The sequence below is a fragment of the Psittacula echo genome (genome assembly GCF_963264785.1).
Source record: "Psittacula echo genome assembly, chromosome: 14".
Lineage (NCBI taxonomy): Eukaryota > Metazoa > Chordata > Aves > Psittaciformes > Psittacidae > Psittacula > Psittacula echo.
The window spans coordinates 5737605-5764430 of record NC_137750.1 but is presented as its reverse complement, the minus strand read 5'-3'; the positions used below and the strand labels follow the sequence as shown (position 1 = coordinate 5764430).

Here is a 26826-nt window from a genome sequence, read left to right as displayed (position 1 = left end):
AGGGCTGCTCATTCCAATGGGAGAGGATGTTTACTGAGTGAAACCAATATCGAGTTAAATGCCATAAAGTACTTTGAGCAGATGACATACATATATATATATATATATATATATGTATACATGGGTTGCCCAGGGAAGTTGTGAATCCTCCATCCCTGGCAGTGTTCAAGGCTAGGCTGGACGAAGCCTTGGGTGCCATGGTTTAGTGTGAGGTGTCCCTGCCCATGGCAGGGGGGTTGGAACTGTATAATCTTAAGGTCCTTTCCAACTCTAACTATTCTATGATTCTATGATTATATATATATATTATATATAAAGGACTAAAAGTCATGGGTGGTCTGGGCACCAGGTCCTCATAGGATACCGTGGATGCAAATGATTTAGAGAGGTTAAAAATGATGTAGGCAAATTAGGATGAAGCTGAGCTCATGTAGGAGTGAGAGGCTGCAGGGTGTCAGTTGCTGCCTCTGGTTTAAAGCAGGGGCATTTGGGGAGGTTTGTTCATGGCAGCTTTCCCTGTTCTCGGGGTTCATGTGGATCCCCTTCAGCAGTCCCTTCTGCAAGGTGCAGGTCAGGCTTTGTCCAGGGTCTGATCACTGGTCACCATGGATGTACGGAAGGGGAAAAGTGCATGGGTTTGTGGGCACGGTGTCTAACTGAGGCTTGCCCTTGCCCGTCACAGACTCTGGACTGATGGACCATTGCATCTCCTACCACATCCCACCTGCCTGGTTATCTCCTGAATGAAAGCTCCTATTTAGGGCAGCTGGGGAGTGGGTTGTGCGTGTGGAAGTGATGTAAACAGATATATTTTATTCCCCCCCCGTCCCCCATGATGATGGTGATGTTTCCTCCACTGCAGCACAATGCTTCCCATTCATCAGCCCTGTTGCTGGGAATGCTGGCCTTGTTTTGATCTGTTGTGCCCACAGATTGTTTCCTGTCCAGCTTCAGTAAAACAGACAGGAAAGAGGCTTCGAGTTGACAGGCAGACTTTACTATGGCTTGGAAAATATTATTTCATGGGACAGCCTGTGCCTCCCACGCTGTGTCTCTCAGGCTGGGAAAGAGAAAATAGGCTTGATTAATGTAGGGAGATTGAAACCAGGCAAAAACTTTATACTGTGTTCCCTCCGAATGAATGGACATCATTGTGGTCTGAGTGAGAGACAGCAGAAGACACGCTGGGTGTTTCTCTCGTCCGCAATCTCTGCCTCTTGCTTATGAATGGATCCATAGTGGAGCTGAGGAAGATCAAAACGTGGGGTTGAATCCCAAGTTCGTTCTTTATCAGATCAAGGCTGTGCACAGAAACACCTCATGGAAAAAGCACTTCTGGATGGGAGGCAAGGTGGGGCTGCTCGGGGATTTCCATGTTTCCCGGGATCCCAGGAGAGCACTGCTCCTGGCTGGGGTGCGGAACAAAGCCCAGTGTGCCGCTGGCTCCACAACCACACAGTTGGAAGGTGCTTATTAAGCACCTTTTAATTAGCTCTCCTGAAGGTAGATGTGTATTAATAAGTGAGACCTGATGAGTGGGGTAGGTTTCTGGAGGGCTTTTCTTTTGTGAATGGTGGGGCTCTTCTTGGCCATTAGGAGAAGGAAGTTGGGAAGCAAGGTGAGCTTGAATCGCTTCCCCCTATGGAGATGTTTGCAGGGCTGTGCAATATCAGGTGGCAAATCCCTCTCCTGAGGCCTTTCCAGCAGCTCTGCCACCTTGGATGGAGTTCCCCGGTTCCTGTTTGAAGCCTCAGTTGATGCTGCAGGTCTGGTTTGTTGTGCGTGGTTTGTGGCATAGGTGAGACCTCACCCAGCAGACACGGTGCGAGGCCGAAGGGACGATGGCCATGTCCTGTGGAGCTGTGTAACCTCCCTTCCTTATCCTGGATAAACAAACCTACACCACCGACAGGCAGAAGCCAGACTGACCACAGTGTCCCTGCTTCCTCCCGCTCCAACAAAAACCATTACTGCTCCAATAATGAACTCACCATGACACCCAACACAGCAGCGGGTGCATCCTCACCCAGAGCAGCTCCACAGCTACCAATGGCTCCTGCACGGCCGTGTCTGCAGGACGGGCAAAGCAAAGTGTGGTGAGGAAGCTGTGTGGCCTGCAGTGTTTTTATTGAGCTGCCTTCAAAGCTGCCACATGTTTTCTTCACTAGGAAAACATTTGTGCTCCTGCAGTGCCTGGGTAGTCTGTTGTCCTGCAGCCGGACCTGCTTCCCATTCTGCTGCAGTGCTGGGGAGTTAATCTGGGGTTTTGTGGTGCTTTGCTGCTCAGTACCTGATGCAGGCAGATGCAGGCAGAGAGCAGAGACCTTGTTTTCCAGGAGCAGAGCACAAAGGTTTTCCTGGTCCTGAAGAAATGTGGTCACTTGGTTTGGTCACAGCAATCTGGGTTGCCGAGACTGAGCTCAGGGTGAATTTAAACCAGTGGGGGAGACTTCCCTGATGTAAATCAGGTCTCTGGACCCCAGCAAGGACCCATGCTTGCCTGTAGCACTGCGGGTCCCCTAGGTGATGGATGGGTGGTGGGATGCTTGTGTCCTACCATCAAGCAGATGCAGGGGGAGCCGTGCCAAGCCCCCTGGCAAAGGGAACCCGTTTCAGATCAGGCAAGGTTCCAGCTGTAGTTCTTGGCAGCAAACCACGTCTTGAATTGGTTTACGTTGGCCTCGTGATGCTGGTCCTGCCTCCTGCCAGGCTGGGGAGGTCGGGGTGGTCCGTTCCCCCCATCCCTGTGCTCTGGTGAGGGGAAGATGCTTTTTGGAGGATGCTTTCCTTGCTCTTTGAGTCTCGCAAATGAGTACTTGTCTGGTTGGGGCTGGTTTTCCATTGCAGGGCTGTGTTTTTGGGGGCAGCTGCTCTTTCCGAGGCTGTCAGAGGTCACTTTTGGCTGGTGATGCTGCTGGAGCACGTTGATGCTGGCAAGTTGGTGGCAACACTTTTTCACCTGCCCATCCCTTATCCAAAATGGATGGGTTGAAAGCCCATGTCAGGCTGGCCTCTGCTGCACCCCAGCTCCAGGGGATGGATGGGTGCTGCAGCCTGGGTTTATTGCCCCAGGAGAAGAAGACCTCCCATGTCAGCAGGGAGGTCTCCAAAGCCTGGCTGAGAGCCGGGCTGCTGGCTGTGAATCCCTCACTGGCTGTTCGCAGTGATTTACATCACTGTATAAATAGCTTCCCCTCCTCTTCTCTCCCACTTCTTCCTTATCCCTTGCTCAAGTGTCTGGACTGAGGAGGGTTTTGGGTTGATTTATAACACTTAGGAGAGAGAGCCGGCCTCCCCAACAACATCTGGCTCCATGGAAAGTCTGTGTAGTGGTTGCTTCCTTCTCTTTTTATGGTGGTCACTGCGTCTGCTGATACAACCTGAAAGACAGGGAGTGCCAAGAGCAGCTCCCACATGGAGCCCTTTGGCTTCTCACCTGCCTGAGAGGGAGATCCAACTCCTTCCCTGGGTGTGCTGTTGGCCAAATGGATGGTTTCTGGCTGAGCTATGGCTGGGTGCTGCAGTGGTCCAGCACCCTGTGGTGGCCCTATGTTGGCAAGCTTTGATCTGCAAAATGCACCCGTTCAGTTCCTGGTCACCTTAAAATAAGAGAAAGAGGGCAAAGAAAAGAGAGCAGAGACAGAAAAGCCATTATCCCTGTTTATCTTATCAAGATAGTGGCAAACAAAGCTCACTTTGAACACCAGCTTCATCTTTGTGGCCCTGGTGGCCTGTTCCTCTCTTTAGCAGGTTTAAAAACAAACCCTCCGAGGAGGGGAAGCAATTTGAATGAAGACATTGTTAGTGTACACGGAGCAATAATAGGGCCTTTTATAGCTACAGCTGTTAGTAAATTGTTTAGTTCCAGGTTTTCAGGCTGCATAAAGGAGCCGCTCCGGTGCTTTCACGCTCTCCCCCAGTGTGTTTTAACAGCGATGCTGCAGCAGAGGGAAGAGGAGAAACTATTCTGGGGCTTTTAATTTTGCTCTTGGCTAATGATCCCCATCAGGCCACGAATGTGGATAGGAGGGAATTGTTTGTGAGCCCTTCGAAGGGCACAAGTGGGGTGCTGAGCTCCATCAGGATGTCACTGCAGGAAGATGAGTGAAATACAGACATATATTTATCCACAACTATAGCTGGGCTTTGATTCCCTTCAAGTTCTTTTCACCCCCTAGCAGGGAGGAAGAATAGTGTCTTTATGAACCGCACTCATCCTTCCTCCATTAAGAGCTCAAGGCTTTTGTTTCCTGTAAGTAATGGGGTTATGTATGCTGAAGGACAAGGCAAAAAAGTCCCTAAGAAATACCCCCCTAATCCATTCCCCTGCCCCAGCACATTATTTGCGCTGAGATTTCCATGGCATGTAAAATAGTCTATGTGAAACGTGCTTGTGATTTGAAGGTTCCTAGAGAAAAGGAGAGGGTTTGTGTGAGGCTATAAACATGAATTGGCGGGTATTATTGGGAATTCTTATAGGTGGGCCATAATCCCAGCCCTGCTTTTAGACCACCCACCTTCTGTTGTGTTTATATTTAAATATATCTAGATTTTAATAACCTTTATAAGGTTCTGTGTCTCCCTCCAGCTCCAGCTCTACCCGGGACCAATGCAGCCACATCGTTAAATCCCGCTTTATTTAAGGGTATGCCTATAGGAATATGTACAAATTTAAATGGTCTGCAGCCCAATGGGGTTTAAAATCGAGTTAATGAGGTCTCACATGAGGGTTGTTCTGGTGTTTAAAAATAGGTGCTTCTAATTTGGAGGGTTTTAACCAAAACCTGCTGGTGGTGGTTGGAGTTGGACGGTATCTGTGGGTGGTGGTTGGACACAGGGGCTTGGAGCAAGCTGCTCTAGTGGAAGGTGTCCCTGCCCGTGGCAGGGGATTGGAACTCAATGAGCTTTGAGGTCTCTTCCAAGCCAAACCAGTCTGTGACTCTATGAGTCTATGATCCTGCTTTATATTAGGCGCTACAAGAGCAAGCAGCAGGACAAGGGCAATTCCTCCTGAATTGCATCTCCTGCAAAGGGGGTTTTGCCGTGAGCTGGGTCATATCTCCTTGTTTTGCAGATACCAGCCTGAGCTGGGCAAGGCTTGGCCAACACTGGCCTGATCCTGTGCTCACAGGTCCCATTGGCACTCTTATTGTGGCAGCAGGAGCAAGCACCAAGGCTCCCTGAGCCTTTCCTGCTGCACCGTGGGGTCGAAGCATGGAAAAAGGGAGAAGAGAGCAGGAACGTGTGGAGCTCATGAAACGTGTCTTTGTGCTTCCCTGATCGGGGGAGATGTGAACTTTTACCCTGTGCGTGAGGCTGACTCATAAATCAAACCCTTACATAAATAACCAAGAAGATAAGAATAAAGATTTTAAACTCCCAGAGGAATAAATAGTCCCTGGATGATGGGACCCTCCAGGCGGTCGGGTGCTGGATACGTGCCTGCCCTCATGGAACCAACCACCCATGGTTCCCATCATGTACTGATGTTGAGGGGTTGAACTTGCTCTTGCAGCAGCCACTGGCATCAGGGCATGGCTCCAGGAGTCTGGACTCACGTCCTTTTGGCTGAGCCCCCCTGGCTTTGCTGCGATGGGGAGGAGATATCCCAGCCCTATGGGACATCCAAGCCTGGTACTCAGTGTGGCAAACCTTACTTGCGCTGCGGCTCCTCTGGGGTGTTCTGCAGCACCTCTCCTATGGATCTGTGTTGGGAATGCTGGAGAATTCCTTGCTCCTCAGCTAAAGTTCACGTCCCGGTCGCTGCAGTCAGAGGGGAGAGCAGGTTTTATGACTTTGAACTTGGTTTGTGTGCCTTTGGGATAAATTAAGGGTAAAAATTCCTGAGACTGTAAGTGTTCCCTGTGTGCGGATGCAGAGCAGGGTGTGCTTGAGGCTGGCGGGGGGCCAGGCCAGCAGATGTGACACAGAGCAGGCAGCATAGCGCTTAGAGCCCAGTGATTGAGTGGGAAGAGGGAGAGAAGAGGTTGGAAGAGGTATGGAAGTGGCTACCGAGGAGCAGAGCTGCAGGGCAGACATTTCCAGTAGGATGTGACTAGCACATGTGGCTCGAGCAGGGACCCAACAGGAACTTCCCCACTCCCAGGAGGTGGCTGGGGCACACGCTGCATCCCCTGACTGATGGGGACACACATTGTTCCATATGCTTCTGTGTCCCCATGGGCAATGGGGCTGGTGGCTGCACCCCAGAGCAAGAGGCACAGTAGGTTTATATCCATTTCTTTTTCCTTAGTGGATTTGAGTGGTTGAGATGAAAGATACTGTGTTATCCGAGGGCAAATCTGCTTGAGTAACATCCTCCACCTGCTTTTGCAGGAGCAACCTGCTCTAGTGGAAGGTGTCCTTGCCTATGGCAGGAGTTGGAACTGAATGAGCTTTAAGGCCTCTTCCAACTCAAACCATGGTTTAGGCTTTAAAGTACCAAACACCTAAAGCAATGACTCACCAGGAGCCAGGGATGGACCAGGCTGCTGCTCGGGGTGAGACCGTGGTCCATTGGCATCAGGGCTGGTGGAGGGGATGCTGCCACCCCTTTGTCCCTGCAGCTCCCATCGCGTGAGAGCCTTGGGAGTCTGCGGGGCCGAGGAGCGGTGCTGAACAGGTCGGGCAGGTATGGGGAAAGGCTGCGGGCCCCGTGCTCGCTGCTTCCCACCTGCGAGCCCTGATCAAACACCTCGGCGGGCGCCCGAGTGGGAGCCGTGATGTAATCTTGGGAACCCCAAACAATCGGCCCTTTCATGGCAAGGCGATAACAATCAAAACAGTATGTAAGGGCCTGCCATGCAAGAATACACATGCACATTATACACTGGAGGGAACTGAAAGCCGTCGTGAAAAGGGGCTTGTTAAGAATATGTAGCCTGCTTTCATAATCAGTTTGTAAAAGAATAGGCCCTTGAAAACAAGGGTTTAGGCTTATAGAAGGCTTTCTGTGCCTTGACCTTGCAAATATGCAGAGATGCCAACTTGGTTTTGAAAGTGAACTTGGAGTCCCGCAGCGTGGTGCCATAGCAGTTGGCAAGAGAGCTGGGGGTAGGAGGTCCGGCCCCAGGATGTTCCTGGGAGACGGAGGAGTTTGTCCCTGGTGGGGTTCCACCAGGGTGCCAAGGTTTTACCTGCTCCTCTTTGAAACTGCACCACGGGGCTGTGCTGCAGAAGAGGCTCAGTCAATGCAAGGGCACCCCCATCCCAGCATCGCTGGTGCTGCAGAGCTCACATGAAGGTGGTGTGTGTGCTAGTGACCTTTCTGTTCCCAGGTTATGGAGGATATAGCTGTTATCACTGCTGGTTTACAGATGGGGAAGCTGAGGCAGAGAGCTGGGGTGGGTAACGTGTCTAATGCATGTTGGCTCCTTGTTCCTTGATGCTTCCAAGGACACTTGAGTCCTTATGCCCAAATGGAGGAGCTGCCAATGACATTCCTGTGTTGGCCAGGGTGGCAGAGCTGCTCAAGTGGCACGTGCATCCCCAGGCAAAGTCTGGCATGGTTTTCCCTGGGCTTCCCTTTCTTTAGCCCAATTCATGTTTGTCGGTTGGGGATGAGCCACAGGTTGCCCTCCTTGTCTGCAAAATGTCTTGTATCTGGACATGGGTGGTCCATCAGACAGGATGGGATCTGCTTCTAACGCCTCCCTATCAGTTATTCCCCACCTTCCTCCTTTAGAGACCCTGATGCCTCTAACCATTCATCCTGAGGACTGTCCCTCTGGCTCCCTCCCTGTTGCCACCTCCTTGGTATCCCGTATCTCACTGTGGTCACCCAGAGGTTCGGCTCCCCTGAGCCGGGCTGTTCCAGTCTGTCTCTGTGCATCTGTTTTACAATGTGTTTCTTTGCAGTCGGGGGAAGCCTTCCAAGAATCCCCACCTATTTCCGTCATAAGGCCGCCTTTGTTTCGCTCGTACACAATGCAGCTTTGATTCAGTCCCTTTCTCACCAGCCGCGTTGCCGTCGGCTCCACACGGGAGCTGCGGACAAGGTGTGAGGTGAAGGGGGAGAGGAACGGCCCTTTGGGATGGTTTTATTCCACGCTTGGGGCATCACAGGTAAATTTCCCCTGCCATCAGCGCCTGGATGTCTCCCGAGGTGCTGCTCTAGGCTGTAGAAGTGGAGGTACCCTTCGTGCAGTGAACCGAGGCAAAGCAAATAGGAAGGCTTATGTGTTCCTGGCCTGCATGTTGTCATGGAGTTATCCTCATCCTGATGGGATTAGTGTCCTGGGAAAGGCTCAAAAGGCCCCGAAATGTTCAGGCCGAGCTGCAGTGGGAGGAAGAGTTGAATGGTTCTAGGGATGGGGAAGCACGGTCTGGATGAGCAGAAGACCTTTGTGGGGACATGGAGGGGACTGGAGGCCAGGAGATGACATGGGAACCTTCTCAGCATGATGCTGAGCCTGGGAGGTTCTTTCTCCCCCATAGATATCCCAAGGTGGGAGTGAAAAACCCCATGTGCAGAGATGCCCATGGCCAGCACTAGGTCTCTAGTGACCTTTGTCTCTTGCCACACCGCACGTGAAGCTTTGTGTGCTCGTGCCTGACTCCAGCACCCACCTCGCATGATGCCAACACCTTTTTCTTGGGAAAACAGGTTAAAATCCTGACCTGGAGGGTGCACGCATCGCTGCCTCCCTGCTGAGAGCTGGGGGAAGTGGGTGACCTGGCCCCATGGGTCCCGCTTGATGCTGAGCATCCCCATTGTGCACTCTTGTTCCCCTTCCTCCTGTCCCTCGGGGCTTTCTTTCCCTTGGGGCTTGCTGCAGGGCAAGGGGTCAGAGTGGGATTCCCTCCTCCCGGTGGGATCGGGGCAAGGAGGGGCTCCCACCCTCCCTGTACAGACCCTCCATTCACACCTCCCTCTCCCACCCCATTAATTTGTTGTGGTCGGGGCCAGTAATAGCTGCTTTGTGCCGAGGCGAGGGAAGGAGGAAAAGAGCTCCGCGCGCAGACAGCGGCTCCAGTGTTTTCTCAAAGGGATGGTTTTCCCCCTCCGTCCTCTCTCCCGCTTTGCCTTGAATAATGTTTTTGATTGTAATGGCCTGTCCTGGTTAGGGAAAGCCGCAGCCTCGCCCCCTTCCCCTCCCCTCCTCTGTAAACCCTGGTAGAAGTTTAAACAACCCAAGAGAGGTTTTTCTCACCGGTCTTATTTTACTAATAGGAAACAAGTGTTTGAAGCAGCAAAGGAGGCTTTCAGCTGCTGGCATAGGAATAACTGACCTTGCAGAGAGGTGCTGGGGTCCCAGTCGGAGCTGTGGGCTGGGGCAGGTCATAGCCCAGCACCTCACCGCTGCAGCTTTGACACCCCCAGTGTCCCAGACACACCAACATAGGATGGGAGAAATGCTTCAGCTATGGAACAAGTTCTCATTCACTCTCATGATGCTGCTCAGCCTCAGGAGCACAGGGCATAAAAACTGACCCGTTTTGGGGGTTGCAACAGTTTTGTTCCTTTGGTGAAGGAGAAAATTCCACATCCCAATTTCCTGATTTTCAACAAAAATCTAACTGAGCTGCAAGGGACCTGGAGCAGAGGGGAAGGAGGCCTTAGAGCAGTCTTCCAATAGCTAAAGGGGGTCTATAGGAATTCTGGAGAGGGGCTTTTGACAAGGGCCTGTGGGGACACGACAAGGGGAATGGCTTTAACCTGGCTCAGGATCCCCATGGCTGTAAGGCTATGGCTAATGATGGTGCTGGTGAGAGCTGGGCAGGTGATGGGAGAGGGACCGGCCACCTCTGGGACTGAAGAACCCCAAACCCACGAGCCTGGGACTGCTCCACACACCCAGGTCCAGGGATGCTGCTGCTCCCAGGAAGCCTCATGTTGGAAATGCCTCATGGGGCCTCCCAGGACAAATCTCTTCTCCTCCATCTGGTCTCTGTTGCTCCCAGGGCTGGTGCTGAAGCTGATTAAACGCTGTGGAGCTGTTTGAAGATGAAGTTTGCTGTGTTCATGTTAAATATTAGCATGGCTACCCCAGGGCTAGGTGTGCTTCCATTCAAAACCAGATCTCTAATAATGTCTTTTTTAATCCAGCTCCCTGCAGCTTACCCCAGGCTGTGCTTTTCACCTAATGTGTACGTGTATTTGTGCTTTTGTGTGTGGGTAGGAACTTAGCGATCGGGATTGGGATTCAGAACTTCCCGGAGGGCCTGGCTGTCAGCCTGCCTTTGCGTGGTGCTGGATTTTCCACATGGAAAGCATTCTGGTAAGCTGAGCTTCTCTTCACCCATGAAGAGCCCTCCACCAGCAGCTCCTGATGAGCCTATAGATTTCCTTCCGTATCCATCTGCATTGCTCCATCATTAAGCTGCCCTTGGGATGGGATTGCTCCAGACTTGCCAGGTCCCCCTTTAGCATCACAAGAGCTGCTGCTGGGAATGCTGCTGGTTTCCAGCTTTGAGGGGCACGGTGAGTGCTGCCCTGCTCCCTCTGCAGGGCCTAAGCTCAGCTCTGAGCCCCCAGCTCCTGGGGGATGCATTGGTGATCACCTCATCCCGCTTCAGCTCCCACATCCTGCACTAAAGAGCTTTTTGGGGTTTCTTTTATGATTTTGTTTCATTTTTCTCTCACTTCACTCCAGGCTGGATTTCAAACCCACTCTTTGGCTTTTCCCTTTTCCCAAGGTGGAAAAGCCAAGGGCATGAACCCTGCGAGCGCTCAGCCCATGCACGTGTGCTCGGCCGGGTGATGGATGGGGAGGGCTTGGAAACGGCTCCCACCAAAGCTTTGTTTTCTTTTCCTCCCACCCACCTCCAGTGCAGCCGGTGCTGGGGCTTGCACCGGGATTGCTGCTGCCGGGAAGGGAGTTCCCATGGCCCAGATTGTTAAAACACTCCTAGGGGGAAAGAAAACTGAGGGGGAAGAGCACAGTTTCATCCTGGTTGAGGCTGTGGGCAGATAGCCGGTTTGGGATTGAGTGATGCTGGTTGGAAGTGTTTCCTCTCTGACCCACCTCTGCCTGTGAGCTCGATCCCCAGATCCCTCAGAGCTTTTCAATGGGAGGAATTGGATTACACCTTAATTCCCTTCCTGGAAAAATCAGCTAGATTAGGTCAAGTCACCTTCATTGCCCGTTTAAAACAGTCCACGTGGCTTGGCATGGTATGGCTGGGTGGAGACCTCCTCCTGGACATGGCAGTATTAGGGAAGACCATGGGAATAGGGAGCTGCAGAGCCTGTGGAAGGCTGTGCCCTCTTGTCCCTGGTGCTTTTTAGTCTCTGCCTTTTGCAGGTACGGGCAGCTGAGCGGGATGGTGGAGCCCTTGGCTGGCATCTTCGGTGCCTTTGCCGTGGTGGTGGCAGAGCCTCTCCTCCCCTACGCCTTGGGCTTTGCCGCCGGAGCAATGGTCTATGTGGTGATGGATGATATCATCCCCGAGGCACAGACCAGGTGAGACCCCCTTGGTGACTGGGACTAAACCCCCGTAGCAGGGGTTGGAACTGGATGAGCTTTAAGGTCCCTTCCAACACAAACCATTCCGTGATTCCCTCGTCTGGAAAGTCATTCCCGACTCCTAGGAACTCACGCCTTCCCCTTTTCTCTCTTCAGTGGCAACGGGAAGCTGGCGTCCTGGACCTCAATACTGGGATTTATAGTGATGATGTCCCTGGATGTTGGGCTTGGATAGGGCAGCGCTCCAATCCCCAGGAGAAGACTTCAGAGCCATTTGTGCAGCGGCGTTTGGAACTGGACACACATTTTTCTCTGGACTTCTTTTGTATATATTTTTTTGGATCTGGCTTGGTGTTGATTTCCTATAATTTTATCTCTCTTCCTCCCCTCCAATGTCATGTCAATGGTTTTCAAAGCACAAATAGGGCTGGTTCCTGGTTTCCTTTCGCCACCAGATGTTCTTGTCCTCTTGGGAAGGTTGTTGGATGACGCGTTGGCTGGGCTGCAGGTCACCGTGTCCTTCCCTTCCGCACTGGGCTGGTTGCTCCGAGTCAGGTCACTCTGGGTTTCAATCATCTGTGTTCTGTAGAAGAGAAGAGATTCACTGTCGTGTGTTTAAGCTGGTCTGTGGGTCAGAACAAGGCATTTGAGTGGAGCAAACTCCTTAGAGTCCCTTTAATTTGAAAGGCAGGTGAAGGCATTAGGGCACATAGAGCAGTCTGCGGGATCGAGGTCTCCTGTATCCTGCAGGTGCCTGGGACTGTTTTAGGGTATTTGTTTTGATGGATGTGAATAGTCCAGGCAAATAAATCAGAATTTTCTTGGGATATCTCTGAAATGGAAATGTCATTTTTGCTTAGATTTATCTCCTGTATGGGGCACTGAGCCAATGAGTTGTGTGTCTGGGAACAAAACAAACGGGAAAGGGGAATTGTTGTGTTTTCTAGCGTGTACTCTTTGAAAGGCAAGGTGTGGTCATTCGTGGTGTTGTCGATGTGCTGCCTGACCAGTGCACAGCAGGATACGTTTCCACATGGGCCTGTGACTGTGTTTGGCCTTATCAAGCGATGGCTGGTTTGTGGTTCTTGGTTCCAATGGTCCATAACTTCCCAAAAGCCAAGGCAGCGTTTTCCTGGTGTGTTACTCCACAGAAGAGCTTGGAGCCGAATCAGGAGTGTGCCGGCAGCTCTCGTCTTCCTGAGCAACGCCAGGATGAAATAATGAATCAGGGTGAATGAATGACCCTACCTGAAGAGTCAGAAACACACCCTGTGTACTGCCTCTTCACCCTCTGCTTTCCAAGCATCTTCTGTTGAATGGTCATTCCCAGGCAGGATCAGTCCTGTCCAGGCTCAGTGCCTGGTGCACGCTCGAGTGAGGGGCATGAGTTAGAAGGATGCTGGAAACCAAACCTCCCTCTTTGCAAAGGGTGCTTCTGTCTCCAGTCAAAGCGGGTTCATTCAACCCTGAAGCAGGAATAACTGGACCACCTGGCTGCTGCCAGCATCTCAGTCCCCCCACAGCCATGGGGCTCTCGGGGGGGTCACAGATCACCCTTTGGTCCTGCTGGAGAAGCTGCAGGAAGGGCAGCCAAAGGGAACAGGCTTGAATAAACTAAGCTTGAGCCATGCATCTTTGGTTCTCCTTTTTTGTTTTGGGTTGGATTTCATTTGTACTTCATTTGTGTGTCACTCTGGATGATACAAAACTACTGTTTGCCAATGGATTTGACCTTTTAACTGTGATTGGTTTCAATAAATGGGAAATTCAGAGTTTGCGCTGATTTATTTTAAGGCCATAAACCCCTGCCTTTGCTTCTCCTCCCTCTGCTCTGCTACGTTTAATTTCTCCAGCTTAATTCCTGCCTTGTCGAAGGTCCTGCCTCTCAACCAGGAAAACAGCATCTTTGTAAAGCTTTTAGCCCTCTGTTTTCAGCCAAAAGCCTTCACCTGAGACTTAGAAACCTCAGGGGTGCCCATGGGTCGGAATGGCTCACAGACTGTTGGTGCTATTTTCTCATTGGATTTCTGGCATGTGGTAGTAAGTTGGTACCGAAAACCCCACATTATACATTTAAAGGCAGCCTTCTAATGAGATTGCTGTGAGACAATATCATGTAAAGCATTTAATCCTGCTTGGATGTAGCCAGCCGAGGTAATTATGTACATTGGCCCCTTAGGAAGCGAGTGGGAAGGGCGATGCAGAAAGCACATATGAAAATCCTCCGTTGCTGTTTGTACCCTGGAGGTGGATGAAATTATAGATGTGCTCCTTGGTATGATTGAAAAGCTGGCTGGGGGCCAGGCCTGAAATTGCCCATGGAAACACCAGCTGTCAGTGGGAAGGGGGAGTTTCTGTTGCCTTTGATCCAAACTCCACCTTCGCATCGGTGTCAAGTGAAATGGGGAGAACCCCCCAGCCTGCAGCACCCAAGGGCTTACCCTCATGGTGAGCACACAGGGAGGGGTTTTCTGTCGTTCCATCCTTCTGATGGGTGGCACTTGGCCTTTGGAGGGGCACAGCGGTGCCTGCAATGGGTTGAAATGTCCTTTGAGCCCCTCGCAAGTGTAGCATTAAGTTGTGGCATCAATGCTGGTGACTTCTCTCCCCTTACTCATTCTTCAGTCAAACTCAAAAGCTTTTGATTCTTGGGGTTTATCTTAAAAAGGAAAAAACCTTACACTGGTGAAGGAAAACTTAAGCTGTGGCTGCTCTTCACCTAAAAGCCGCAAACTCCAAAGGGTAAAGAGCAGGATCTGTTTCTAAACAGTGCATGTATGTGCTATTGCAATGGGGTCTATTGCAATGGGGTTTAAAACTAACCCAAAGCCGCAGCAGGAGCTTGTGCCCCATGTGCTGGTGCCTCTGTGGCTGGCTTGGGGTTGGAAGGTGGTGACCAAGTGTTTCACTGTGAAAGGGGAAATCCCCCAACTCTTCCCAGCCCTGAGGTGGTTGCTTTTGGCAATGGGTGAAGCTGGGAAGCGGTTCAGTGCTGCGTGTGCGAGCACGTGTGCCCTGGGCATGGAGCTGGTGCTTGGAGAGCAGCACCATCATCCTGTGAAGGAGCCCAGCACTGCAGTGCTGGGTGTATTTTATCCTAGAATCCCAGCCTGGTTTGTGGTGAAGGGACCTTAAAGCTCCTCCAGCTCCAATCCCTGCCACGGGCAGGGACACCTTCCACTGGAGCAGCTTGCTCCAAGCCCCTGTGTCCAACCTGGCCTTGAACACTGCCAGGGATGGGGCAGCCACAGCTTCTCTGGGCACCCTGGGCCAGCGCCTCAGCACCCTCACAGGGAAGAGCTTCTGCCTAAGAGCTCAGCTCAGTCTTCCCTCGGGCAGGTTAAAGCCATTCCCCTTGGCCTGTCCCTTGTCCAAAGCCCCTCTCCAGGTTTCCTGTAGCCCCTTTAGGTGTTGGAAGCTGCTTTTCTTGTGCTTTTTTTTCTTTCAGATGCTGAACACGCAGATGCTGTCCTGTGGATGGCCATGGGCTCAGTGCCCAGTTGGCCCGTTAACAGCTAGTGGGCAGACAGTGGAGGAGTCCATGGGGAAACTCCTATTCAACCAGGAGAGCTGCGCTGGACCAGCATCAGGTTGTACTTATGACTAAGTGATGGATGGAGAGGCTGTGGATAGCTTCGGTAAGTGGCACCATACGTGTGTTTGCCAGAGGATTAGGACTTTGGAGAGGAGGTTATTTGTGGTTACGAGTATGTAAGATAAAGCACTGAGCTTCTCCCTTTGGGGATGCAACTGATCCATCCCACCTGGACCTGCAGTTCAAGGAGAAAGCACCATTCCCTTTGCTTCAGGTAAATCCCACCTTACTCCCTGCAATGCCAAGCAGCACGTGGCAGGCACAGAGGCCGGCACTGTGGCACGAATGATGCCTCCTTTGCTGCTGCTCTTCCCTTCCCTGCCCAGCTCAGCTCACTCCCGGCGGGAAGAGCGCGGTGACGGTCCATGGCTACGGCTGTGCAGCCGGGGCAGGGGAACCTCACCTTTGCCCACACCGCTGTGACCTGGCTCACGTCGTGCCGTGACTCAGGGAGCAGGAATGGACGGGTTGGGTCCCCGCGGGTGCCGGGGCGCTCACCGGGGCGCAGGGGAAGGCGGCTGCGGTTTGCAAGGGCTGGGCAGGGACAGGCAAAGCCCTTGCTCGGGCTTTGCACGCAACCGAACAATCACCCCATTATCAGGGCCCGCGGCGCCAAACAAAACACGGCACCAAACCTCAGTCGGGCTTGCGAGATGCGCGCCCGGGGTAGATCGCAGCACCTGAGTCATTGCTTATAAAGGGATGGATTTCACCTCCCTCCCCTCCCCTTAGGAAAGAAACAATTCAAACCTGAAGACAAAACGACTCCTATTCTTTGTCTGCAGGCTTTGTTGTACTTGGCAACGGGGCTGCAATTAAAACCCAGCCGCTCTCGTGCGTGCACGCAGGCAGCAGGCTCCGAGCAAGCGAACGGCTCCTCTGCTACCAAGGGCTTGCTCAGGCACCCCAAGCCCGTCACGCTGGCCCTGGCCATGCTGCATTTGCCTTCATCAGTCCCAGGATGGATGCTTCAACCTCAGGAACAAGCCTGGTTATGGGGGACAGGAGGGAAGAAGGGAAATTTCGGCTCATGGTGCCCTTTTCCTGGGCAGATATAATATGGGGTACTTCTGTTTCTAGAAGAGATTAGTGCCAGTCTCCTTTTAGGCGTACATTGGACTCCCTAAGTGCCTGTGTTTAGTCTTGCATGGTCATGGACCTGAAAAATAGTGTGTGTTGGAAAGGACCTTAAAGCTCCTCCAGCTCCAACCCCTGCCACGGGCAGGGACACCTTCCACTGGAGCAGCTTGCTCCAAGCCGCATCCAACCTGGCCTTGAGCACTGGCAGGGATGGGGCAGCCACAGCTTCTCTGGGCCTCTTGGTGAGCTCCTGGTTACCTTTCTCCTGGTTGCTTTACTTAAACTTCCTTTCAGCTGGCTGATAGAAGGGTGGTGACTGCAGAAAGGTTCCTCTATGCCAGCTCAGAGGGACGTTTTCCATGTGATTCCTTATGTGTTGTGTGAGCGGGAAAGGTCAACGTGAGGGTGAGGCGATGTGTCCTTGTTCCAGGAACGACTCCACTGCGAATTCCTCAATCCAGAGTGTTGTTCCTAATGAGAAAAGAGGGAGAACTTCACACTGCGAGCTCTGCATATTGCACAGCAACAATCTCAGCACCTCTTTTCTTTTACAGTGTGGAAAGCAGCCACTAGTGCAAGAATGGAGTGAAAATAGCCCATCCTTGATTGAGGTTTCTGGGAAGTGTTCTTGTGCTTTATAATCCTATGGGGGGGGTCTTGAGAGCAGGGAACAGAGCCTGAAGGTTGATTTTAATGTAATCTGACAAAATGCTGGTGATAACCAAAAAGCTTTTGTGTCCAGAGCTGGTTTGCATGGGGAGGTGCCTAAACCTCCTGCTCGCTGTTGCCTTCTCCTGTTCTTACAGGAACAAGGAAAGCAGACCCAGCACACGCTTGCTCCCATCTCACCTCCTACCATCCTTCTGCTGTGCCTGGAGCAGAAAACAGAAACCCCAGTGAAAACAGGAGGGAAGAGAATGGCCTGGCTCTGCTTTCCTTTTACTGCAGCATAACTTCCCTGCCATAAAACTACCAGCGAGAGCCAAGGGAGATTAGGTCATGGGGAAAAACATTGGTTGGGAAACAATGGAGGGAGGTGCTGGTAACGGATGGGGTGCGGGACTCCCCGTTTCCCTGGGCTTCTCCCAGGGACCGCCATCTCCTCTGGGATCCCATCTCCTGTAGGATCCCATCTCCTCTAGGATCCCATCTCTGTCGGCCCCCAGCCCCAGCTCTTGCACAGAACAGCCAAACACCATCAGCACTCCCAACCCTTTCTATTTCCCTTTATTTCCCAAGGTTACAACAGTGAGGGTGGGAACATCCCAGTTTTCCCATCCTGGTGTTTCAGCCTGGGTTGGCAGGAGGGGCAGGCATTAGGGTGGATGCAGAGCTTGAAGCAGCATCTCACACCATGCTTTGGTTTGCCCTTTCCTTTCCGGGCTGTATCTTGTCCTGGTGGATGGACAAGTTCCTTGTGGGGGTTGCTGGTCCTTTCCCCTGAATCCAGAGCTGCTGGTGTGCCCCTGGGAGTCAGAGACCCCCGGGAATTGGATGGAGGTGTCTTAAGTGCTTGTTTCACTGAACCCCTCCGTTCTGGGGGGTGGCTGCATGTGGAGAAAAACCTTTTGGAGACCAGGGAAACAAATCCAGACAACAAGGGGGCCCCAGGGCTTCCCAAGTCATTAAATTAAGCTGTTTAGAACTAGGAGGCCCAGGTGACTGGGTGTGAAAGCCCCCAAGGCCTCTGTAATTGCTGTGTAAAGGCAGCACTGGTGGGTGGAAAGGAGACAAAGAGATCTGGGGGGATTGTTCCTCCCTCCCAGTTCGCAGCCAGCAGCAGCTCCAGCCCGATTTGGTTTCATGGGTTGCTGGGGGACTCGGCCACGCTGGCACCGTGAGTATGGGTTGGGATGCTGGATGGGATGCTCTGGTCCAGAGAGGGGCTGTCCTTGCCCTGTCCACTGCACAGAGTGGATGGAGAGGTCCCCATCACTCCCGAGTGAGCCTCATCTCCTAAATGAACCTTAGCTGTGGTTTTCCATTGCCTCTGAGCCCTGTCCTTGCTCTTGCTGCTTCCCCAGGCTCAAAAGAGGCCCAGAAGTGAAAGGAACTTTGTTTGCCTTGTGCAAATCTTCTTCCCCTCTGCTTTGTTCAAAGGTGAGCAGAGTCCAGCTCCACACCAAAACACCAGTGCGGTTTATCTGAACCTCTCATAGCTCCCAAAGGGAATCAAGGAGGATCTGCCTTGCCTTTCAGCCAACGAAAGATGTGAAATCATCCTCAGCTCAGCTGCCTCTTGATGTCTTGCTCACACGAGATGACAAGCTGATAAAGTAAAGCATTGCAACCTCCCTCAGGATGCTTGGGAGGGAGCGGGAGCCTCCGCCAGGCACAGAGACCTCCAGCTCCAGCTTTCCCAAGCCGTGTGTAGCAAGGGCTGGACATCCATTTCTTAAGGACATCAACCTTTCAGGTCCTTTTCATTAGTGTTTGATCAGTGCTTCTCAAATCAATTAATCTGAAAATACCAGCGGGAAACATCAAAGCTGGGAGCCAGGAGGGGATGGTGTCTGGAGAGAAGAAGGCTTCACGGAGACATTAGAGCAGCTCCAGTGCTTAAAGGGACTACAGGAAACCTGGAGAGGGGCTTTGGACAAGGGCCTGTAGGCACAGGCCAAGGGGAATGGCTTTAACCTGCCAAAGAGGGGGTTGAGATGGGGCATTAGGAAGTTCTTCCCTGTGGCTGCCCCATCCCTGGCAGTGTTCAAGGCCAGGTTAGACGGGGCTTGGAGCAACCTGCTCTAGTGGAAGGTGTCCCCTTGGCTCTCGTCTCCCCTTGGCAATGGTTTAAGATGTGGCCGCACAGGGGGGTTCTGCAGGGTTTTGGGCTGCTGTTCTGCAGCAAGTGACCCTGCACTGTGTGGAGAACGCTGGCGAGACCAGCGGGAGCTCCGAGGTTCCTCCTCCGGTGGCTTCTCTCTCCTCTTTTTCCCTTCCCTCCCCCTCTCCTTGAAGCTCTCCGAAACAAGTGCTGTTTTATTGCAGATAATTCAGGGCTGCACAAAGGCTGCCTTGTGCCTGAGCTCCAGATGTTTAACATCTCACAGAGCCCCTCATCACAAGGTACCTGTTTCACGGAGCACCGGCTGACCTGCATGGGAGGGAGCTGCTTCCAGCCCTCACCTTCCCTTTCACAGGCTGCTGCCAGCAGAGCCCAGCCCTTGGGAGAGCACTTTGATACCTGGTACAGAGAAGGTGACCTGGAGTCACGGTGCTGCCCAAAAGGGATCAGAGAGTCATTGTCTGATCCCCTTTGCAGTGGGTCAGCCTCTGATGGCTCTGTTGGAGGATGCCTATGGGTAGGGCTATGGGTAGGAACATCTGCTTCCCGTGGAAGGCCCCTGCCTATGGGAAATGGGCATCTCAGTGATGGGAGATGCTGCCTCAGCAAAAGCAGTACATGCTGTGAGGGTCTCCTGGGAGGAAGCTGGAAGAGCTGGTTCATACTGGGTGTTTTGCTGGCCCTGTGAACAGTGGTGTGAGGTCTATGTTGTCCCCAGGTTTATAGCGATGGTCATGGGAGCAGCCAGTCTCATGTGGACAGGGCAGAATCCATCCACCGTTTGGCTGGGGGATGGACCTCATGTACTAAGATCCATCGTGAGAACAAGGGATCCCTGTGAAGGTGGAAGTGGAAACCTGAGTGTACCTGAGTGATGGGGTGGCAGGAGGAGACCTCCCCATCCTTATTGCCTGCAGGAGGGATGCTTTGCTGTGGGACACTGGAGCAGCCACTGGCTCTCCTGGCAGCCAGAGGCCTCGGGAGCAGAGTGACCCACTGCAAAGTGCTCCCCAGCCAAAGCAGCCCCTCATTCTCATGCAGAACGTACAAGGGGGAGGGAATGAATCCCTCCATTGCGGAGCAGAGCCGGGCAACTTCTCCGCAATGAAGTAATCCTCCCCCGGCACCCGGAGCATATAAAGCACTGCAGAACACAAGTGCCTCTCTGTCCCCACTCTTTCTTCTCTTTCCCTTTAATAATCTCACTCTTTTGTCCCCATACGTTTACTCCCCATGGCATTGTCCCCTCCTGCTCCGGTAGCTGCCCTTCCCCGGACCCTCTGCATTGGCGATGCCCATGGTGCCACCTGGGTTTTCCCACTTTAGTTTCCAGGACACCTGATGTATTTATTTGCTTTCCTTCTTTTTCTTCCCCCCTTGCCTCTGCTTTAGGGTCTATTAAGTTTGCTCCTTCTTCCCCTGCCCTGGGAGCCCTGGTTAATGAGTAACCATAGTGTGCTTGGAGGCAGCTGTCTCCGACAAACTGACGGAGACTTTCTTGGAGCTGCATAAGGGAACGTTTGTTCTGCAGCTTCTCAATAGATCCTTGTGCAGGAGGCACGAAGTGTGGGGAGCGAAAGAAAGGGACACTAAATCACTGGGCTCCTTGAAAATCTCGCTGCGTGTGTGTGTGTTTTTATGCCTTTGCTATAATAGATGTTAGATGAGTCACCTTTTCAAGTTTAAATAATGGATTTATCTTCCCGGCGGAGCACACAATGTACTGCTTAACAGTGTTTTGGCTTTAAAGGTCTTTTTAAGTAACTTAAGCATAAAACACACAGCCTATATGTACCCTGGCATGGGGTTAGCATCACAGGAACGTGAGTTTTCTTTGTCCTAATCCCAGCATAAAGCAGATTTTGATTTCATGGTTCATAACTTTACCTGTTCCCTTCCTTTGCTTTCATTATATGGAGACTTCGGGGGTTTATCGGCTATTTGCCATTGGGATGAAGGCTGGTTGGTCTTCCCCCCACTGCCTGGCTGAGGGCCTGGGTGGGAGATGGTGCCATGGAGGGGAGCAGCAGGTCCTGAGCCCCAGAGCTCCTGCCTGACCTTGGCAATGGCATTTAAACCTCTCTTCCCTGCTTTGCTTTTGTCACTGTGCAAATAGGTGACGGATGTGCCTCTTCTCATAGCTGCAATGGCTTTTCCCTTCCTACTGCGCTGGGGAGCCTAGGAAGGGCGGGTGGGATGTTGTGAGCAGGCAGGAAGTCTGGGAGCAGGGTATGGAATTGCTCCTGGTTGTCTTGAAATGTCTGTTCCTCTCTTGGGGTGTGATGCTGAGATGGGCCCAAGGGGCTTTGCAGGAGCAGCTGTGGATGTCAGAGGGTGCATGGTCTGGGAGAATGAGGATTAAACGTAGGGATTTCTGCTTGGATGGGGAATGAACTGGGGGTCCCTGTGCTGGGGAAGGTGGAGTTTGCCCTCGCCAGCCCTTTGTGCTGTCTATTACCCAGTGGTAAATGCAATGGTCCTGCCCTGGCTTTCCTCTGGGACTGACTTGCTGCTGACACCCACTTTTGTGGTCCCCATGTGTTTTGATGGGGACGTTGCCTCCAGTCCCTCTTCCCTGTTTGGGCTCTAAGCCTGCAGCTGCTGAGACCCTTAGCTCTGAACTGGGATGGGTTTGCTTTTGAGACAGCTTTGCTCCAGCTCCATCCAAGGAGGTTTCCCACCGTTCCCCACAGCCCATCGTTCCCAGGGACCCGCTCGTGATCCAGGCTGCGATCCAGTGCGGGGGTAACTCTGGAAACCTGGAACCACGTTTTTCCTCCTCTTTTGCAAAACATCAGGGGTTTTCTTTTCGATTTTTGGGTCAAGTTTTGGGTAAAGATTCAGGGTATTTGTGTTTTACCTGAAACGCAGCTCCCTGGAGCAATGGCTCTTTATTGGCTCTCGCAGACACTTGGCATTCTCAGCACATGAAATAGAAAGCTTTTTGTTTCTATACTTCCATATATTTATGTATATTTAACGGGTTTGGGGAGGGTATTTGAAGGTCAGAGGACTTCCAGAGGTCACGGTGCTGGCCAGGCCCTGGGAACAGCCATCCTGTGGGAACTCATTCCCAGCTTACCCTTCCCAAATCTCTGCTTTCTTTTGCCAATGCTGGTGCCCATCACAAAACACCTTCCCCCCCCCACCTTTTTTTTGGTAAGAATCAACAGCAAAGTCCACAGTGAACTTTATAGAGGTGCCATTCGCTTTATAGAGCTGCCGTTCACAAAGTGGTGTGGTAAAAGTAACAGGACCCCAGGCTGTGAACCCGAGCATGCTACCGAGGAGGTGTTTGTACTAACACAGCTTTTACAAGCAGAAGCAGTTTTCCTGGCTCCACGCTCCCAGAACAGGCCGATGCTGCTGCAGGTTAGAGCAGATGGGCCCTGCTCGCCTCGTGGTGCTTTCCCTGTTGGGATAAAGGATGCTTTCAGCTGCTCTGAGCGGATCTGTTGGGAAACCACTGATTGTGCATGACTTGGAAACATCTGGTTGACATTCTTACACCATAATTACCTTATTACCTGATCCCCATGCACTTTATCTTGCTTTATGGGCAATTCTGCTCACACCACCGCCACCATCACTCCAGCACACGGGCTATTCTCCTCATTAAAACTGTGTTTTCTCCCTCTGGTTCAGGTCTCCCCTCCCCATCCCAGCAGTGGCTGAGGAATGCGAGTCAGGAATGCTGTCCTCTGCAAGGAGCCGGGGAAGGGGGGGTGGCTATCACTTAAAAACAATGTCTTTGTGTTTCCAGCCCGCTGCAGTCACGCAAGGCCATGCCTGGGTGTGCTCAGCCCTGCGCCTGCTCACCCGCTGCTTCACCTGGCACCGGCACTGCAGAGTTCAGCATCTTCCACAGCCTTTTACCATCACGTCATCTTCTTGCACAACCGGGGCTGGGAGAGCATCCCATAAATCAATGCCAGGCGCCTCTGGGAATGAGGAGCGCACCTTTCCTTTCCAGTTCATTCCTTAGGGGCTGGCTGGGGGTCTCTGTGCACATCACCAGCACCCAGGGACTTTGCATGGTCCTTTGCACTGGGCAGATGTGACTGGCAAAAGCCTGTGGAGCTGTGGCAGAGCCTTGCAGCGCTTTGGGGGGTGATGTCTGATAGCACCATGTCCTGTGGGCTTGTGGTTCTGAAGGCAAGGCCGCTAGGAAAGGGAGCAAAGCTTCTTAATGATGTTACAAACATGATTATTCGTCTTCTGAAAGCCCAACCATCCAAGCTCAGGCTGTGCTTCCATCATTCTACTGAGCAATGAGAAAGGGAAGAAAACAGCAGCCAAATCCTGGGCTTGAACCAATCCAGAGGAGCTCTCAGAGCCGGGATTCAGGACTTTCCTGCTACTTCCCACCAGTGCAGGACCATCAGGCAGGCAGTGAAGCACCTCTTGGGCACAGAAGCTGCAGAGACTTGCAGCGGTGCAGCCGAGATGGCACAGGCAGCCCCTATGGGATGATGAATCCCGTGGGAGCAGTGCCTGGATCCCTGCTCCTGCACGTGGACATCGCCCTGCCAGCCAAGGGATTGGGATGGGACAGGATAGGGTGACTCAGGGCACAAGGGGCTGCAGCAGAGCCCCATAGCACCACGTTTTCCCATCTCTGCTCTTCGCTGCGAGTCGCGTTCTGGCGCTTGCCAAACAGGTTTTCATTTCCAGGCCTGGGGATGAGAACGCAGCTCAACCCCCTCTTCCACAGCGCTAAAATATGGGTTTTTTTCCCTGTTTAGTATACCATAAACGATGACCTTTTCCCTCCTTCCCAAGGCAGCCAACACAAGCACAACAATGTGATTCGTGCACTTGCGGTTTCTTCAAGAAATTCATCTGGTCCCGGAGCAATTAGGGGAAGGGAAGCGTTTCCACTCCGGCTTTGGGCCCTGAACTCCTGCCAGGAGGGACTTTTTCCCTTCCCCTTCGCTCTCCCTCTCTCTCCCCAGCCTCCCTTGCTCACTTGTCCTAGAAAACTTCTGTGGTTTCCTTCCAGCCGCTCTCCTGAGCCTGTGAGGATAAATCCCAGCCCAGGGCAGGTGGGATGATGCTGGATACGGACCCCTGCGCCTGTGCGAGTGACGGGTTGGGACATTTCCCACCCGAAGCTAAGCCTGCTGTCCTGCTGGATGAGGGGTGCACAGGATCGTCCCCCTTTGTCCAGCACCTTCAGCACACTCCATGCTCTCCCTTGCCCCAAATTTGGCTGTCCTGGTTCTGTCTGAGAGAGCAGTGGGCACGGTGGCGCTGGCCCTGCCATTCCCACCTGCCTCCTGGTGTTCCCTTTGGGGCATTTCCCCATTACAACCCCCTGGACAGAGACAAACGTTCGTAGAGCAGCAGGGAAACGAGCGGGACAAGGTCCTGCGCAGTGAGGACATGCGGGTGACTTTGCCAGGACCGAGCGTGCTTGCAAGAATGAGCCTTAAATTAGCCCCTAAGTCAACAGCACGGTTAATTGCTCATTCATTCCACAGATGGGTTAATAATTAAGTTAAATTAATAATTGGGACAATAATTAAACTAAACAATAACCAATACAGGGGACAATTGAAGCGATCGCTCTCCGTGCTAAGCATTCCCTGGGGTTACTCATTGACCCAGCACTTCGGCGTGGGACCGGCTCCTGGAATCCCGTGAACCGCGGGGCTTTTCCAAGCGGAACCGCCGGCTCTTCCCCACCACCGCGGGGAGGAGCATCCCCGCCCGGAGCCCGCTCCCCTCCCGCGGGCGGACAGACGGAGGGAGGGACGGGCGGAGGACGGGAGGCGGCTCCCGGCCCGGGGGGGAGGAACTACAAGTCCCGTGAAGCCGCGCCGCCCGCCCGCGGGGATATATAAGAGGGGAATGGCCCGGCCCCGCAGTTGGAGCATCCCTGCCCGCAGAGGCGCCGGTCCCGGCCCGCGGCCACCTGCGCGCCCGCTCCGCCACTGGTACCCGGCTCCGCGCCGGTGGATATGGAGGATGCGGATGATGATGCTGCTCCCGGGGATGCGGGGGGAAGCGCAGTTGCTCGCCGGAGGTAAGTGCCCGCTCGGACCAAGGGGGGACTGGTTCGGGGCATCCCCGCCGAGCGCTTGGTCCTGCCGCGGTTCCGTTCCTGTGCTCGGTATGGAGGGGCGCCGAGCGGGCTGCTGGTGTCCCCGGTGTCGGCTCCGTGTGGCGGTTCCTTTTGCCTTTGTGTCCTGTCGGGTCTGGATGTTTCTCCCCCGGGCTGGTGGCTCCCACCCGGGGATGCTCCTTGTTCGGGCAGAGGGCGAAAGCCCGGTCCCGGCTGGTGTGAGGGGGAAGGATTCCTCTTTTTCTCTAAAGAAAACCGTGTGGAGGTGAGGTTTTCTGGTGTCTTATTCTTGATTTTATTTATTTTATTGGGGGGGCACACGCGCACCGGGACTTTTTCCTTCTCCTTCCATCGGAAAACCTCCCTGGAAGAGCTCATAGTGGCTGTGGTGCACCCGGGACAGGTGCCCAGATGAGGTGATGCTGAGGCTGGGCCCTGGGAGCTGCAGCCCTTTCCCCTGCCTGACTGGATCTGAGGGTCTCCCACCCTTAGGTGCTGTCTGGCATGAGCTTGGGATCAAGGAACACTCGATTGGGGTTGGTGATGCAAAGTATCCGTGATGCACAAGAGCACTTTTGTGTGGATTCTGGGGAAATGTGAATGACTCCCTTATTTTGCTCGCTACAACAAAAAGCCCACACCAGTCTAGACCTGCAACCAGTAACACACACAGACATAAGTGCTGTCTGCTCCCAGGAACCCAGAGAACACCAGTCCTCCCAATGTGTGAGCTGCTGATCCCCATGGAGGGAGAGGGATGCTTGTTTGGGGAAAGGATGTTTGAGGTTACTTTGATATAAACAAGAGAAGCTTTTATTGCCCAGACATTGTTAGTGTTGCTCTTTGCCGGCTTGGAATGTGTTTCCTCTGAAGGGTTTGGAGACCGGAGGAATTGCTCAGCTCTTGCTAATTGAGACATCTTTTTATAATCACAGGCACAGCTGGTGGGATGGAAGAGGGGGAGAGGGCTGGGATGTGACTCAGGCCTGGGGAAGAAGCTGCATCTGGGTCTGCCTGGTACTGTGAAAGGGAGATTCCAGCTTGGAAGCTGGGGCAGGGAATGCAAGGAAGCCTTTTTGCTCTGCTGGCAGGCAGGTGGTGCTTTCGGGACATCAGCTTTCCCATTCCCCTGTAAAATTGGGGATGGGTGGCAAAAACTGTTCCCAGGTTCAGCTCAATCCTTCCCCCAGGTTTGGGATCCTACATGTGTGCTGAGTTTGAGCCCCCTGACAGAGACCTCCTGGGGCAGAAGGGTGTTGCAATAATTCTGTGCTTTCCTTTCTCAAAGGCTTTGCTGCAAGAAGAACCAGAACTGCTTGGTCTTGCTCTTTCTCCAAAGCAGCTTCCTTATTGCTTTCCATGTTCAGGTGTCTCAAAACGAAATGTAGTCTGAGATGTGGCATCCCTCAAGCTTCTTTTGATGTGTTGGTGATAACCTTCCATAGGGTGCTGATGAATGGCAGTGGTTTTCTGGTGCAAAGAGGGTCCCTAACTGAAGCGTGAAGGTGCTTTGCAAGCACAATGTATGTGAAGAGAAACACCATCCATGTCTTGCAATGGCAGGAGGAGGTAACCTCGCTCTGAGGGCTGGGAGTGTTCCATTCATGGTGTCCCCAAGCCACAGAGCAGAAGCTCTGGCAGGGTGAGATGGGAGCTATGGTGGCAGCGGTCACTGGTGGCTGCTCTGCAGGACTCAGGTGCTGTGTGTTGGCAGATTCGCTTACAGTGGCTGGAGATGCAGGTGCTGCAGGTGCTTCTCCTGCCCAATGCTTTGGGAGCAGTAAATCAGTGCTGTGGGGGAAACAACCCAAATGGTCTCAACCCCACAGCTCCTGGACTTAGCCCTAAAACAGACCGGGAAATCTGTTGGTCACAGTCACTTGCAGTGGGC

General features: G+C 52.9%; 1 protein-coding gene across 1 annotated transcript in view; it reads left to right on the top strand.

Moving 5' to 3' along the window:
• The window catches only part of SLC39A11 (solute carrier family 39 member 11), a gene marked incomplete at its 5' end in the record, with an annotated part of 74805 nt that extends 62953 nt beyond the window's left edge, over positions 1–11852 (top strand). Inside the window, 3 exons of the mRNA XM_080629502.1 lie at positions 10122–10220; positions 11247–11405; positions 11565–11852. Coding sequence (XP_080485628.1) covers positions 10122–10220; positions 11247–11405; positions 11565–11643 — 337 coding nt within the window. The 3' untranslated portion in view covers positions 11644–11852. The remainder of the gene's footprint in view (positions 1–10121; positions 10221–11246; positions 11406–11564) is intronic.
• Positions 11853–26826: the final 14974 nt, after the last annotated feature.